The sequence below is a fragment of the Enhydra lutris genome, unplaced genomic scaffold, assembly GCF_002288905.1.
Source record: "Enhydra lutris kenyoni isolate GAN:26980312 unplaced genomic scaffold, ASM228890v2 scaffoldscaffold7, whole genome shotgun sequence".
NCBI lineage: Eukaryota > Metazoa > Chordata > Mammalia > Carnivora > Mustelidae > Enhydra > Enhydra lutris.
The window spans coordinates 46460127-46476577 of record NW_019154091.1 but is presented as its reverse complement, the minus strand read 5'-3'; the positions used below and the strand labels follow the sequence as shown (position 1 = coordinate 46476577).

Below are 16451 nucleotides of genomic sequence, written 5' to 3'. Positions count from 1 at the left end.
TTTATTTTCCTAATACACTGCAATTAAAATTACCTAGGTCCAAGACTTGTTAATACAAAGTAGATTTAATGCCAAATAAATCTGCCAAATAAAGTTACTCATCTTTTGAAGAGATCAGTAGTGCACATCATCACATTAGAGATCCTGCACTTGTGTGAGTTATCATTAACTCAGTATATTCTAAAATTACTGAAGCATAAAACTTTTAATTATACTCGTTAATATTTAAATGTGTTAATGTGCCTTTAATGCTTGATTCGTAGGAGGTCCTCAATACATGTTTTTATTCCTTTTTCTTTTTTCCTAATTGTGAGATTTCATGGCTTCACCAGTAGATGGCATCGATCTTATCATAACCATTTAGGCTTTTCCTGATGGAACGTTCACAGAGCTGACGACACGTGTTATTCTCGACAATGTTAAAGTAAAGGCACAGTGAGCAGAAAGGAGATGAGAGTTTGGAAACATCAAGGAGAGGGAGGAAGCTCTAGGGTCTTCATTTTGCAGGGTGGGGAAACACAATATGGTTTGTGTTTCTTAAATGAGAAATGGAGGTAGTAGGGTGACGTTTGAAGAACTCAGAACAGTGACCTCACTATATGCTAATTACAGGGGAGGAGAGGCATTACTCCTAATCTATCAGAGTGGACAGTCAATAGACTTTGCCCAAAGTTGATGAGTCCAGAAGCAGTATTTGTATGTTATTTAAAAACAGGGAAGTGACCATCAGAAAAACCAACAACCCAAACTTGCAAGAAGTAATTGCCTTTGAGGAACAGAAGTGAAGTTAGGGTGCAGGACTGTTACTTTTCATTTTAAATCATTCTGCATCATTTGATTTTCTTTAACCATGTGCATATTTTGGTATGTTAAAACTTCCAAAGTAGATGTCCAAAAGTTATTTTTAGCAAAATTACTGGGAGATAACAATTTAGGGTATAGATTAATACAGGCATAATGTGGCTGTCCAAATCTGATAAAACTCAATTGAAATCTTGGCTCAACCAATTACTGAGACTTGTTAGCTTTGAATAAGTTGCTAAACTCTCTAAATCTAGGTTTCTTCCTTTAAAGATATCACTAATTATACCCAACACATAATGTTATTTTGATATTTGAAATTGAGGAAATGTGTCTAAAGCACTCAGCACACATATGGAGAATGCTTAATATTGTTATACTTACTAGATGTTATAAAATTATTAAAAATGCTTATTATTCTCAAGGATATGCTACAGTCACTGTATTCTATCAATCTCCATTTATGTATTATTATATAAATCCTCATATATAAGTGGAGATTTCTTTTTTTTTTTTTTAAAGATTTTATTTATTTAACAGAGAGAGAGACCACAAGTTGGCAGGGAGGCAGGCAGAGACAGAGAGGGGGAAGCAGGCTCCCTGCTGAGGAGAGAGCCCGATGTGGGGCTCGATCCCAGAACCCTGAGATCATGACTCAAGCCAAAGGCAGAGGCTTTAACCCACTGAGCCACCCATGTGCCCCAGTGGAGATTTCTTAAATGCTATTAATTATAAAAGTTCTTCTAGTTGTTTTTCAGAGTTTCAGAGGGCTTGTTTTTATTACCTGCTTCAGAGGCCTCATGATGGAAGAGAAGAAGCCAGCACTAGTTTGCCCCCCTCCACCTTGGCTAAATCATTTCATCCAATTTAAGTCACTCCATTCATAAAATGACATTGCTGGAGATTAACCTGTCTGAAAGTTACAGGGAATCAGATGGTCATTTGAGGTGCTGGTCAGTTCTAGAGGCTATGGCTGTGGAACAAGAGAAGAAAGTGGCCCACTGAATATGGAGCAATTGTGGAGTCCCACGTGTTGGTCAAGGCCTTACCTCTAAATGTCTGACCCGGGAGCTGAGGGGATTTTTTTGACCTTTGAAATGAAGTTGGGCTTGTTAGAAAAAAAAAGTTAATCATGTGCTTTCTGAGGCTTAAAAAGCCTGCTTACTTCTGTCAGATGAATTTACTCATCCAAAATATCAGGGTCCCCTTTAGTAAATTCAGTTCCCCACTAAATGATACCCTCGTGTGCCATATTAGTGAGTTTAGTTTTTATAATTCCACTGTCAAATTAATGGTTATGCATAAAAAATGCTTCCTTTTCACCGACATCCAGTACTTTTATGAAAAAAAGATCATCCAATCAGCCTTCATGCCAATTTTTACTTATTTTTCAAGTTACTCAAGAGTAAATTGGATAGGATTCCATTTAGAAATTTACTTGCAAAAAAGTTATTTTTCAGAATTTTGCTACAGAAAGGTTTGAAAAATAAAGAGGATGTGGGAGACAGGATGAGGACCATGAATTTTAATTTCATCCCCACAAAAAAAATTCTTGACAAGCGTAGTCACTCACCGACTCGAAAAATATTTGTTCTGGGTTAGACTGATACCGAGACGACAAAAAGAATTCCTGCTCTCAAGTTAGCACAGCAGCAGCAGGTCTGATGGAGGCCTGCTGGAAACAAAACAGGTCTATTTTCATTTTCAAAAATAGTACAATATGAGATGATCTCACATCACTAATTCAAATGAAATGACAACATTAATATACATTTAAAGGAAAAGCCCTCTGCTCTCCATCCCCAAACTTTCCATCTCATTTTTTTTTTTTCCATTTGTATTTACAGGATTGGTATGTAATGGAAAAAGGAAAAAACAGCAAACTGTTTTGTTTGGACTATTTGATCCTTCCACTGTTGAAGACTATTGGTTTTGCTTGTTTGTTTGTTTGGTTGGTTGGTTTTTTGTTTGTTTTGTTTTTTGACTATTGCATTTTTAAACTGGGCCTTCTTGTTGGACTTAGGCTCCTAGAAACTCCTCAAACAAACTTCTTGCTGGGAGCGTTCTGATTGCATGCTCTATTTGTTGTAAAGTCTGCTAAGAATCATGGTACAATTTCAAGACTCCACTGCAGTGGTCTCTACTTTAAGTCTGCTTTCTTAGGAGGCCCAGGCTCCTCTCACACAGCTGGTGGAGGAAGAAACATATAGTAAGTAATAGAGCTGATGATGGAGGACTGGTGAACCTACTATATCTCCTCAGAGAAGCTCCAGGAAGCCAGCAGAGAAGAAATGCCCGAAATGAAAGAGCTATCTGGCAAGCTGCAGCCCCCTGCCCAGAAGCCCTTAGACCCCATGATGAGTGCCAGATAAAGCACCCAAGAACCACACCATCACTCAACCCATCACCTCTGCATTCCTCTTACACCATCTAAGCTTACTGTAGACTTTCAGAAATTCAACTTTGAACAGCATTTTAGGATCACATCATGTGTGTATGTCTGGAGGAGCTTACATACATTAAAATATGGGCAGAATTAACTGTACTTCTTAATCCACTGAAAAAAATGGAAGGGCAATGAAGCATTTTTTAAAAAATTTTATTTTATTTTTCCAGTATTCCAAGATTCATTGTTTCTGCACCACAACCAGAGCTCCATGCAATACGTGCCCTCCTTAATACCCACCACCAGGCTCATCCCTCCCCCAAATCCCCTCCCCTCCAAAACCCTCAGTTTGTTTCTCAGAGTCCACCATCTCTCATGGTTTCTGATTTCCCCCAACTCACTTCTCCTCTCCATCTCCCCATGTCCTCCATACTTACTATTCCTTATGCTCCACAAGTAAGTGAAACCATATAATTGACTCTCTCTGCGTGACTTATTTCACTCAGCATAATCTCTTCCAGTTCCATCCATGTTGATACAAAAGTTGGGTATTCATCCTTTCTGATGGAGGCATAATACTCCATTGTATATATGGGCCATATCTTCTTTATCCATTCGTCCGTTGAAGGGCATCTTGGCTCTTTCCACAGTTTGGCAATTGTGGCCATTGCTGCTATGAACATTGGAGTACATATGGCCCTTCTTCTTACTACATCTGTATCTTTGGGGTAAACACTCAGTAGTGCAATTGCAGAGTCATAGGGTAGCTCTATTTTTAATTTCTTAAGGAATCTCCACACTGTTTTCCAAAGTGGCTATAACAACTTGCATTCCTAGCAACAGTGTAAGAGGGTTCCCCTTTCTCCACATCCTCTCCAACACTTGTTGTTTACTGTCTCATTAATTTTGGCCAGACAATGAAGCATGGTAATAATAATTTTATACTTTATCATTATGGTCACTTCAGGTGTCACACACAATGCACATATAATGGATGGCAGAAGAGCTAATAATCCAAAATTTTAATCCTCCAAGATCATTTGCCACTATATATTTCTGTGCCAATTACTAAAGTCCAAAAGAAAGGAAGAGCTTAAAATGAAATCTTTCTCTACATATTCTGGCTCTAGTCCAACATCTTCATTAAGGTCATATTTGAAGGAGGCCAAGATATAATTTAATTTTTTAACAGGACTCTCTTCCCCTTGACAAGTATTTCAGTTTAAAAATTACTCTATGCATAGCCATTAGACTATCAGGACAATTGTTCTAGCAATACAGCTAATAGATAACGAGCGCAAGGCAAAATTAAGCAGAATGAGTAAATAATATGTGGAATTTATAAATAATATAAGGAAGAAATAAAAGGTTTGGATTAGCTTTATTATCTGTATTTTCTATAATATGTTTAATTTTATTTGTTATTAGGTACATTATCTCATACTTAGAGTCAAAGACATATTTTGAAAGGAGAAAAAAAATGACACATTAAAAACCCCTTTGATTAAAATCTATTTGTTTGCAAAATTTCCAGAAATTAGAAAACATGGCTTCAAGTCATCATTTTTTAAAGCTGTGTTTCCTTGCCTGGCCAGCAGCTGGGTTGTAGTAAATGATCACTTGTAGTACAATTTTCCTTCCTGATTCTTGTAGACACCATTGTTCCTTCTGTCTTGGTTCTGAAGCTTCTATGTTTTGAAACACAATTTTTCTTTAAAGTGAAAAGTACTGCAATACTTAGGAAAATGGACACTGTACCCAGCATCACAGTAAGTCCCAGATATATATGTCTAAAAGAAGAGAGAAACTCAGTCATAATTATTGCAACTATCCAACTTTAAAATGGGCAAGGAAGGTAACAGTATCATTCAGTAGATAGCAATACCAAGAAAACCAATCTATCAATGAAACTGTCACGAGGATGTTTTTTCTTAAGAATGCAAATTCAGTGGCTACAAAAGACCTTTCTATGAACATCTGGCAGACTATTGAAGGCAGTATGCTAATATAAAGCGACTTCTTAGTGGTGCCATAATTTTTAGTTACTACTAATTACATAATCAGGTCCATCCTCTCTGTAAATTATTCCCTTAGACCAGGTGACCATATGTCTATTTGCCCAGAACAGTCCTAGCTTATGCTGGTGTTGTCCCAGTGTACTTTTTAATAGTGCCCCCTTTCACTCTCAAAAGTGTCCAGGTTGAATGATAAATTATGTGGTTACCCTACCCTTGAAACCTGCCCAGATGCACTTCTACAAAAAAAAAAAAAAAAAAAAAAAAAGCCACAAAAAGAAATGTCAAGGGAGAATCAGAGCTCTTAGTAGAGCAGAATGACTTAAGAATTAACCAAAGGTTTAAATCACCTTCTTCAGTAAGAAGCCTTTAGTTCTTCATTCTGTCATAAAACAGGAAGGTATGGAAGGGCAGGTTGAATGATTTCTTCTGGTCACCTTGTACACATAATCAGTCTCTGATTGAAATACATTGTCTTTACATTAAAGGAAATGCCACCTTAGCAAATGTGAGCAAAGCACAAATTCTACTCAAAGGTCAACTCCCTTTCAAAGACCAAAATAAATTTCTCACATAACATCAAAGCCTATTAATCAAACAAACTTATTTGAGATGCTTGGCTCAATTCACATCCAACTTCCAACTTATACAGTTTAGTACCAAGCTTATGCCTCCTGAAAATGCTCAGATTTGTAAATCTAAAAAAAAAAAAAAAAATCCTTCCTGCTTTTAAGCCACTGAAGCATTGCTTTTAGCAATAAGGGGACTAAAGTTTGATGAACTGAACTGAATGATACCACAGTGAAAAACCCATGCCCCTCAACCCCATGCACACTCATACACACAGAAAAAACCTTTTACTTTTATGCATCTCAAGTACTGGAATAATTGAACATCAGTTTGGCAATAAAAGCTGGACAGATTTAGAGCCAAATCCAACTCTTGCCCAGGGGGATTATATCTGACGTAAATGGGACAGTTTGGCTTGGTTTGAAAAAGAATAGAATTAAACCCAAAATGTGACCTAAATTTAAATGCTTCTGAGCTTCAGAGAATTACCCACTTGTGTGCATCAACTTACAAAAATTCTACTATATTCTGGAATCTTTTGTAAACTTTATTTAAAAAAAGATTACTCTTTTAAAATGGGAGTCAAGATTAGGAATGGGGAAAAGCTGAAAGGTCTAGCCAAATAAATAGCAATAAAATTATTCTATAAAATAGAACATGCTTCTTGGTTCGATGATCCTTGTGCAGTGAAACTCCATAAGGAATGATTATTGCTCATTTCATTGTTCAAACCTGGAATGTTGTAGTGGGGAGACGCAGGAACGAGTCTAATACAGTACCTGAAAGCATTTGAATCATATAATCTACAGGAGCCTCTACTTCCACATCTTTTAAATCCCCATTTGAGGCATGAAGTGTCAATCAAAATTCCAAAATACACAGGAGCTGGGATTCCTGCTGTGAGAAAAACACACAATTGCTACTAAAAATATATGTCCATCTCTTGATTACCCTATAATGAATGAGTCTCAGAACCACTTACTTTCAAACTAAAAAGAAAAAAACTGCTTTGGGGGAAATGGGTACCTGTAGAAGACCAGAATACACCACCTCATATTTCTCTGGCATAAAGGTTATTTTGAGCAACAGAAGGCACAGAAACCCCTAAGACAGAGCAGAAGTTTCCTTTTTGTAAGGGAAGCAACATTTATAACAGAGATCTCCATTTGTTAAGGGTGTCTACATCTCTGTACCCAGAAGAGGAGGATTCCTAATCCTAAGAGGCTTTAATCAAAGGAGAAGGAACCCATCCAAATCTCCCTAACTAATCTAACCTTTGTTTACCTTACTTTTCCTGGTCACCTTCCCATTATTTAAGAATGGGTTTTACTTATTCTACGTTATCACTTTTCTATTGGGCAGACAATATTCACTTCTAATGATATTAACATAATCTCTCATTTGCTTTATTTTAAAATACATAATAGTTTCAACATAATGACACCAATGTTAGTATTAAAGATAAGACTACAAAATGTAGTGAAGTTATGTGGCTTTGGTAATGATTCTGTCCTTTTAAACCTGTTTTTCTTTATGATTATGCCTCTTATTTGATACACAACAAATTTCAGTTTGTTTCAAAAAAGTCTTAGTTTCTTTTTGTTGTTTTCAATTACAAAAAAACTTAGCATAATTTCATTTTTTAAAATGTCTTCTCCCAGTATATTTTTTAAAGATTTTATTTATTTATTAGACACAGAGAGAGAGATCACAAGTAAGCAGAGAGGTAGGCAGAGAGAGAGGAGGAAGCAGGCTCCCCGTTGAGCAGAGAGCCCGATGCGGGGCTCTATCCCAGGACCCTAAGATCATGACCTGAGCCAAAGTCAGAGGCTTAACCCACTGAGCCACCCAGACACCCCGCATAATTTCATTTTAAAAAAAAATATTTACTTATGTATTTAAGAGAGATAGAGGAGACAGAGCACGCAGGGGGCCCATGAGTAGTGGCAGGGGGGTGTGCGGGAGGGGGTAGGGGCAGAGACAGAGGAAGAGAATCTTCAGCGGACTCTCTACTGTGCACAGAGTCCCACATGGGGCTCCATCCCAGGCCCTGAGATCAAGATTTGAAAAAACTTTGCATGATTTCAAATTAAAAATTAAACCAGAGTTATATTTATAAACTCTACTTTCCAGTCTGTCCTCTCTTACCTTTTTCCTTCCTTCCCTTATAGGTAACCACCACCGCAACCACTACCATTACTATCATCATCATCATGTTTTTAGTTTATACTTCCGTTGTTTCTTTTTTAAATGTTAGCAAATACCTTTGCATATATTTATAATAATTCTACCTTTCCATACTTCTTACACCAAATGTATCATAGTATGAACATCGTTCTACATTTTACTTCACTAAGGGTATAGCCTGGAGATCCCTTGGTAGTATAGACTGCTGTGTCCCTCTGAAATTCATATGCTGAAGCCCTAACCCTAATATGACTGCATTTGGACACAGAGTTATTAAGGAGATTATTAAGGTTAAGTGAAGTCCCAAGGGACTTAATTTGCTAGGACTGGTATCCTAATCAGAGGAGTAAAAGATACCAAAGCTCCCTCTCTCTCCATGTGTACACAGGGGAAATCCTTGTAAGGACACAGTGAGAGGGCAGCAGTCTACAAACCAGGAAAAAGGGTCTCAGGGATCTCGCCAGATACCAGGCCTGTTGGTACCTTGATCTTGGACTTCCCAGCCTTCAGAATGGTGAGACTATAAATTTTGTTGTTTAAGTCTTTCAGTCTGTGGTATTTTGTTATGGCAGCCAGAGATGACTAATGAATTTGTTAACATTACAGGGAGATTTTTTTTCCCCATTCATCCTTACAGCTGCATAGGATTCCATTATGTGGGTTAACTATAGTTTATTCAAATATGTCATATTGATGGACAACTAGATTGTTTATTGTCTTGCTATTATACATAATGCCACAATAATTAGACATCCATAAAATTTTACTTATTTCATAGTTTTGCTAGCAAATTTTTGGTATCAACTTCTACAAGTGGGATTGCTAGATCAAAAGATAAATCTATACATAGTTTTTTTGTTCGCTACTGTCACATAATCATCAGGAAATGGCACCATTTTTTCAACAGCAATATGTAAGCATATCTATTCTTCCATGCGTTGGGAACAACATTTGGTAGTTTGCAAATCTGATAGCAAAAAACATTCTCTCAGTATAATTTTAATTTGTGCTCTCTTTATTATGAGTTTGACTATCTTTTCATATATTAAGAGGCATTTACATTTTTTTTCCATGAGATGGCTATTCATATCTTTTACCCATTTTTCCATATGGGTGTTGGTCTTTTTGTTCTCAATACTTAGGGGCTCTCTTTGTAATAGGGATATTATAAATAGTCTATTACATAATTGGCAAAAAATAATTATTCCAAGTTTATCATTTGCCTTTTGACTTGCTTATGATATTTTTGCCATTTTCAAGTATATTTTTACTTTTATGGAATCCATTTTATGAATTTTTTTAATACTTTTTTTTTTCATTTTAAAAATAGGCTCCATGCCCAAGATGGGGCTTGAACTCACAACCCTGAGATAAAGAGTTATGTGTTCTACTGACAGAACCAGCCAGTGCCCCAGTGAAACATTTCTTTTCCTTGAAATCTTTTTCACGGTGTAGGTTATATCTTTATCTCCAAAAGGAGTAGATATAGAAACCAATTCTAGTCAGAGATTTCCTTCAGGCTCAAAAATCTGATGTTTTTCTAGGTAAGCTCTGTTGTAGAATTAGATTCAGCCATAATGGAATAAACTTCCTTATTTGCTGCTTCCCCAATTTCATTGGGATTATACCGTATCTTCATATATACCCATTTTATATCGAGATTTATTTATTTTCAGATTTTTTAAAGATCTGAGTTTGTTTTTCTCCCTGCAGTTCTTTTCTGTTAAATTACAGAAGAACATGTGTGATTGTTTTGCTTTCTCCCTTAGAATATAAACTCTGCACAAACAGAAAACTTACCTGATTCATTAACTCTATTTTGTATGGGTTTTAACTAATGCATACTGAAAAATCTATTAGTCATAAAAGAACCATTCCAATTACATTTAAAAATTGTCAGCTCAAAGCCATACTGTTTTGGTTGTATGAAAGAGCTGATCTTTCTACGAAATGATATATCCCAGCATTGAGACTAGGTCAAAAGAATTCTTTCTATTTCAACAACTGAAAAAATTATATTAAGGCTTCAGCCTTTCTTACTGATTCATTTCTTGCTTTCTTCCCAGAGGGCTCTTTCATAACAAGAATAAACTTTTTGACAATAGACCAATGCTGGAAGAGACAAGATTGTTAAACAAAAAAAGTCACTATTCTCACAACATCACTTTATTATACCACAAGCAGAGCATCGGCTCTCAGTTTCTAAAACAAAGGAAGGGAGAAGTTGAGAGTCGGAAGGAAGGAAGGAATAAAGAAATAAGGGAAGAAATGAAAGAAAGAGGGACCTAACCACCTATATTATTTAGTTATGCATGGCAATTCTGTAAAAAATACTTAGAAAAGTATTCAAAACACATTTGACATGGCTACCATAATTAAAACATACATTATACTTACCAAGAACTCTTATTGCTAAGGTGTAGATACCCAGGGCAAAAGACTTAAGTTGTGGCTTAATGCACCTAAAAACAACAAAAGCACTATAAAGAAAATGTAGCCCATTAAAGCAAATAGTAATGTTAGTGATAATCTGCTTAACATAAATGAAATAATGTTAGAATTCAAGTAGCATTTATGGAGAACCCATAGTGTCCTAGCATAGGGTGGGCAAACTATGTAACTCCATGTGCTACTAGATACAATACATCAGAGAGTTTACAGTTACTATTTCCAAAATGTAAATCCCCTCTCCATGATATATTCAAATGGTATTGGATAAAGTAAAATTGTCAGTTTAATCAGCAAAACAACAAAGACTTACAGACAAAAAATTCTAAGAAATTTGAGGCAACAAGGGATCAATAACCTATAACTAATTTTTGTGGCTCTTGCTGTAAAAGCACAGGACTGTATTGATCCAAGTTGACACAATCACCATTGCTGTGGCATGCTAAGTGTTTCTGTTAAATAGTGGTGACCTGAATCTTGCAGCCAAGTGTAAGAATACCTAAATAACAAGAGCATCCTTAATATGACTGTATAGCTTTAACTAATTGGCCTGTCAATTTTAATGAGAATAATCATGATGATATTATAATAACTATTGAGTGTTAAGCATGGTACCAATTTCTTTGTATGTATAATATCACTTAATCTCTACTTTAAAGGAGGTAAAAATCACAACTTTTCTCCTTTAGTCCAGAGACATCTCCTTCTGCCATCAAAACACAGCGTGGAAGGGCTGGTGGTGAAGATAACTCTTCGTTAGGAGCCTGATTAAGCACTTGACCCAGTTTAAGTTCTAGAAGAAACAGCCACCCATGAAGAACAATTCTGGTTTGAGAACTCTGGTGCAATGCTCTCCATATCATGCTCCCATTTGAAAACACAGTATTGCATGTTTTCCTTAAGCCCTTTTGCGAAAAACGTATTTGTGGATGTTAGGTCCTGTTTTCTGTTTATCTTTCCTGATCAATTTCCTTAATATATTGTAGGAAATCATAGATATATACTTTTGATGAGTTTCATTGTAGAATAATGTTATATTCATCCTTCAATATGTACATTAAGTTAAAAATCAACTAATCATTTAATAAAAGATGGGTTTCTGATAAAACTTGACTTTTTATGCTTAATAACTTTACCAAAATTTGTAATATTTTTAGATTATTTTATCAATTGTATAATAGTAATATTTGCATGGCTAGTTCCATTAGGAAGACAATTTTTTAAAAAGATTTTATTTATTATTTATTTGCAGAGAGAGAGAGAGAGACCATAAGCAGACAGAGAAGCAGGCAGAAGGAGAGGAGGAAGCAGGCTCCCCCTCTCTCCCAAGCAGAGAACCCGATGTGGGGCTTGATCCCAGGACCCTGAGATCATGATCCGAGCCGAAGGCAGAGGCTCAACCCACTGAGCCACCCAGGCGCCCCTCATTAGGAAGGAAATTTTATCACTGACAAAATTTTATCACTGACAATTATCCAATACCATTTGAATATACTTATATATAGCTATACATAGTTATAACTATATATATATAGTTATAAAACTACTATTTTAAAGTTTGAATTTATATACTTTTTTATAGAGATCTATGATAGGAGAGTCAATAAGTAATGTTCAAACATAAATTATATTACAATAGAAGAGAAGCCTATAGGAAAGTTGAATTAAGATATAAGCACAAGAAGAAAATGTAACATATTCACTGTAAAAGATTTTTTTGTGTGTAATTTTAAATTAGGTAATATTGGTTACCTAATCTGTTTTCTAGATTCTCACTGATTACATTTAAGAGTGATCTACATTTAAAATTATTATATTTTTAAATGTAAATATTTATAATATACTGGAAATCAATGTTTACTTACTATTAAACTTAAATTTTTAGATGTTCACTTAACAATATGCAAAAGGGGTACACAGTTTTAAAAATTCTTTTAGAGTTTTTAAGCAAACACACTTGGAATCATTAACATATATTCATAGATTAGAGAATGCAATTGATTCAAAGTCATGAATACCCCCCACACCCATATATATAGATAATTCTAGTCAGAACAAGAAAAATAACCTATATATTAAAATAATAAATGTGAAACATTGTGATATTAGATGAATCTTTAAAACTATCTTAAAATTTTATCATCCATAATTTGGTGAAACCATGCTTAATCTAAAACACAACCTAGGGGCACCTGGCTAGCTCAGTTGGTAGAGCATGTGACACGTGATCTCTGGGTTGTAAGTTTGAATCCCATGTTGGGTGTAGAGATTACTTAAAATTAATATCTTAAAAAAATAATAAAAAACACATTTAGTCTACACTGGATAATATTATCCAGAAATAGCATATTATTATTGGTAATAATAATATGATAATTATTATATTATCTAGAAATAGCATAGTGTATTTTTTGAGTGGCTATAGTGATGTAGGTACTACAATGGTGTAGGCTCTCTAGACCAATGATTTGCAAAAAATTTTTAACTAGAAAAACTTCTTTTCAACCATATTTTTGCATAAAAACCCAAAATGGGAAGAGTCTAAAACTAGAATAAGGATATGGGTCAAGACCCCTGAGAGAGCAATAAGGAATCACAATTCTATGGAACAGAATTTGAAATCAATATTCCAAACTATTGTAGTACATCTTTTATTAAAACTGGGTCAGGGAGAATCAGTGTTCACCTCAGAAGCAGTATGTATCCAGGTATGCCACCTAGAGATAAAGTATAGGACGTGATGACTGAAATGACAAGGAAATACAGAAACATTTTGGGACATCCATTATCTTTTTGACACCTGCCCACCATGCCTGAGGAATTTCCTGACTTTGAGGCTGCAATCCCCACACAGGTGCAGTTATAAAATATCTGTAATACAACAGAACAAAGTCCAATTATTGAGGTAACATTTAAGTAAAATTGAAAAAATATATATTTTTAAATAGACTTCACAATATAGTATGCATGCATTATATAAACAATAAGGTAAATATTCTTTTATTTCTCTGTGTTAAGTATAGTGAGCAAAGTGAAATCTATAGAGATCATGTTTTTTTCATCCAAACAGCAGCTGTTCAAACTACTGACCCTACCAAACAATCTCTCAGTAAATCCTGGTGCGTCCAAACATACTTCATCTTCTTCTCTGCCATTTCCAAGTCTAAGCCACTATTATTCCTTGCCTTGGTTATTGTAGTGATCTCTTTATGCTCAACTTATTTCCGCTCTTATCCAGCTATCGTTTGTTACCCACACAGTAACCAAAGTGAGCCTTTAAAAATGGCAGTCACTATTCTCAGCCTTCCAGTAGCTTCTTCTTATGGTTGTATAAAATCCAAAATCCTCACAGATGCATACATACTCTAATGGAGCTCCTGGATTCCCCTCTGATCTCACAGCTCAGTGATCTTCCCTTTCTCCCTCTGCTTCAGCGGCACACATGGGTTTCCACTGCGCCCTTGCCAATCTTTGAACATGGTGAGTTTACCCATGCCTCACAGCCTCGCTGTTCTCTCTGCTGGGTAGCTCTCCTAGATAGTAGGAAGGCTGGTGCACGTACCCCAGGTCTCTGCTTAGTTCATTAAAGAGGGCTTCCATGACTACCCTTTCAAAAAAAATACCCCCATCTCTCCATCCTTTATCCCAACTCATCTTATCATTACTCATTAGAATACTATATATTCATTTGTTTTTAAACTATATATTCCACTAGAATGAAACCTCTAGCAGAAACCGTCTACTTTCTCATCATCACATATATAAAGCCTAAAAAGGTTCCTCTTTTTATGCATTCAACAAAAAAATCTGTTAAATAAATGGGCATAAATTGAGGATGTGACTTTTTAATGGTAACTGGGGGAAAAATCCTGACTAATAAACCTCAACTAAATCTTGGAGAGGCAACTTTGATAATCCCTCATTATTTTTATAAATTTCACAAAAGAGTTTGTGAATTTTTAGTTAAACAGTGAAATAAAGCTGGCATTTCCTTTCCAAGGAAGAGTAGAAATGTTGTTGGTTGTTTTTTTTAACTGTCAGGTAAACACTTTTGAACCTTGACCTTGCCTCTTACTAGATACATGAGTTTAGGCACCTCAGTGCCTCAGTTCTCACATGAGAAAAATAAGATAAGTAATACCTAATTACTCGAAGATCATGATATTTAAATCCCATTTTTTTTAAGCACCTCTCTTAGTTCCTGGCATGAATGCTTTCAATAAGTGGAAGTTCTAGGTAAGGAAAACTTTCAAGCAGTTTGGAGAAAAGAGTAGAGGCTGGAAGAAAAGAAAGGAGCAGGAGGAAGGGAAAGGAAGAGGAAAGGAAGGGAAAGAGAAGGGGAGGGGTGGGGGGAGGAAGGAAAGGGAAGGGAAGGGAAGGGAAGGGAAGGGAAAGGGAGGGAAGGGGAAAAGAAAGAAAGAGGGAGAAAGAGAGAAAGGAAAAGAAAAGAAAGAAAAAGAAGAGGAAAGAAAAGAAATTAAAAGAGAAGAGAAGAAAAAAAGGAAGGAAGGAAGGACGGAAGGGAGAAAAGAGGCAGGGAGAAAAAAGAGGTAGGGAGGGAGGGAGGAAAGGAAAGGGAGAGAGGAAAGGAAGGAGGGAAGAGGGAAATGGGGAGGAGGAGAGGAGAGGGAAAGGGGAATGGAGGGCAAAACTCAGTTTCATTTGGGTAGGTAGTCCCGTTCATGGTTGCTGGAGGCTAACCCTTCCTACTCCGAATAAAAAGTCAAAGTAACAATAAACAGAGAAAACTAACATGTTACTCTACATCAACATAAGTCTTTGCCTAAGCATTCTTATCTAGTTGATAAGTATATGTAAATAGATGTGTGGGTTAATTTTCAGCCCCCCAGGACTGTCAAATACAGGCAGATTTCATCACCACAAACAGACAGCAGTCTGACTGCTAGCCATATAAACAGAGAGTACAAGAGAGAGTCTATGTATGCAACAGAAATGTAAAGGTGTGACTACAGAAATGAGTCTTTTAATGATTAAAGTACATAATATCCTTCACAACTGATTTCTTACCTTTATTTCCAGCCTCATCTCCATAATCTACCCTACAGAGCTCCTTCATTCCACCATCTACTCTTTTCACACATGGGCTTGATTTCCCAGGCAGAATGTCTGGTGCTATCAGTCTCCTCAAAATCAAGTTTGTGATCCCTGGGTTTAGACCTCTCAGGCTAGACTTTCTAACACTGGCCTCTATTTGTCCTGTCCCTAAAACCACCAACTACCACTGGCCTTGAGGCCAGAAGAATTGGATCCCAATGCAGATCTTATCACTAAGATTTTCTCAGTTGAGGCTAATATTCCTCACAAGCAAAATGAGAGAACTACATCACGTGAGGCTCTTCTAGCATGTTTCATGATTCTAATTCTTACCCTCGTTCTTTCAACAAGTCTAGTCCACTAGCTCTCCACGTAAAAGAACAAGGGTAGAGCAAGATCCAGAGCAGCGACCAGTGTGGTCTGCTTCTGGGTTGGTCCCTGAGCTACCACAGAGCTGTGTGGTTTATGTAGAAGGCACCACAGGCACACACATTAGGGATTTCTTACAAGAGTTTTTCCACTCCTGGTGGAGGTTTGACAACCAGCAAGACATGCCGATGCATATGTGATTCCATTTTCACCACACACAGGTTCCCATTTTGTCTCTGAACATTTGCATCTTGAGTTGCAATCTGAAAAGAGAGCTCGTTCATGATAAGAGACAGGTTTGGTTCTGAAAAGAAATGTAACAGTATAAAATATTACCTCTTAGCAGGCAGCACCCTAAAATCTTCAAAAATCAGTGTTCTTGAGTATATAAGTGGCACAGCCAATGGAGCTTGCCTTTTGAAAACACAATGGTCATCAGGAATGCTGGTTTCTGATTATTAAATGTGAGTCTACTATTAAAAAGCTTTCTCTTGAAAGTTATCTTTAGAGGTTTACACATTCACATAATATCCAGTTCCTGGTTTATGGTTTCTATTAAAATCGACGTTCTCTAGCATCTTCTAATGTATTTCTGTGCAAAGATGGAGGAAAACGGCTAA

General features: G+C 36.3%; 1 protein-coding gene across 3 annotated transcripts in view; it reads right to left on the bottom strand.

Annotated features, from left to right (window-relative positions):
- Positions 1 to 4754: 4754 nt before the first annotated feature.
- LOC111142204 (solute carrier organic anion transporter family member 1C1) overlaps positions 4755 to 16451 on the bottom strand; it is a 56668-nt gene continuing 44971 nt past the window's right edge. For 2 of the 3 annotated variants that reach the window (XM_022495228.1, XM_022495230.1), the window contains 5 exons: positions 15970 to 16135; positions 13094 to 13278; positions 10357 to 10421; positions 6552 to 6669; positions 4755 to 4977 (listed from right to left, as the gene is read on the bottom strand). In XM_022495228.1, coding sequence (XP_022350936.1) covers positions 4755 to 4977; positions 6552 to 6669; positions 10357 to 10421; positions 13094 to 13278; positions 15970 to 16135 — 757 coding nt within the window. Of the gene's footprint in view, positions 4978 to 6446; positions 6670 to 10356; positions 10422 to 13093; positions 13279 to 15969; positions 16136 to 16451 lie in introns of all 3 variants that reach the window. The other variant, XM_022495229.1, reaches the window with a different exon arrangement.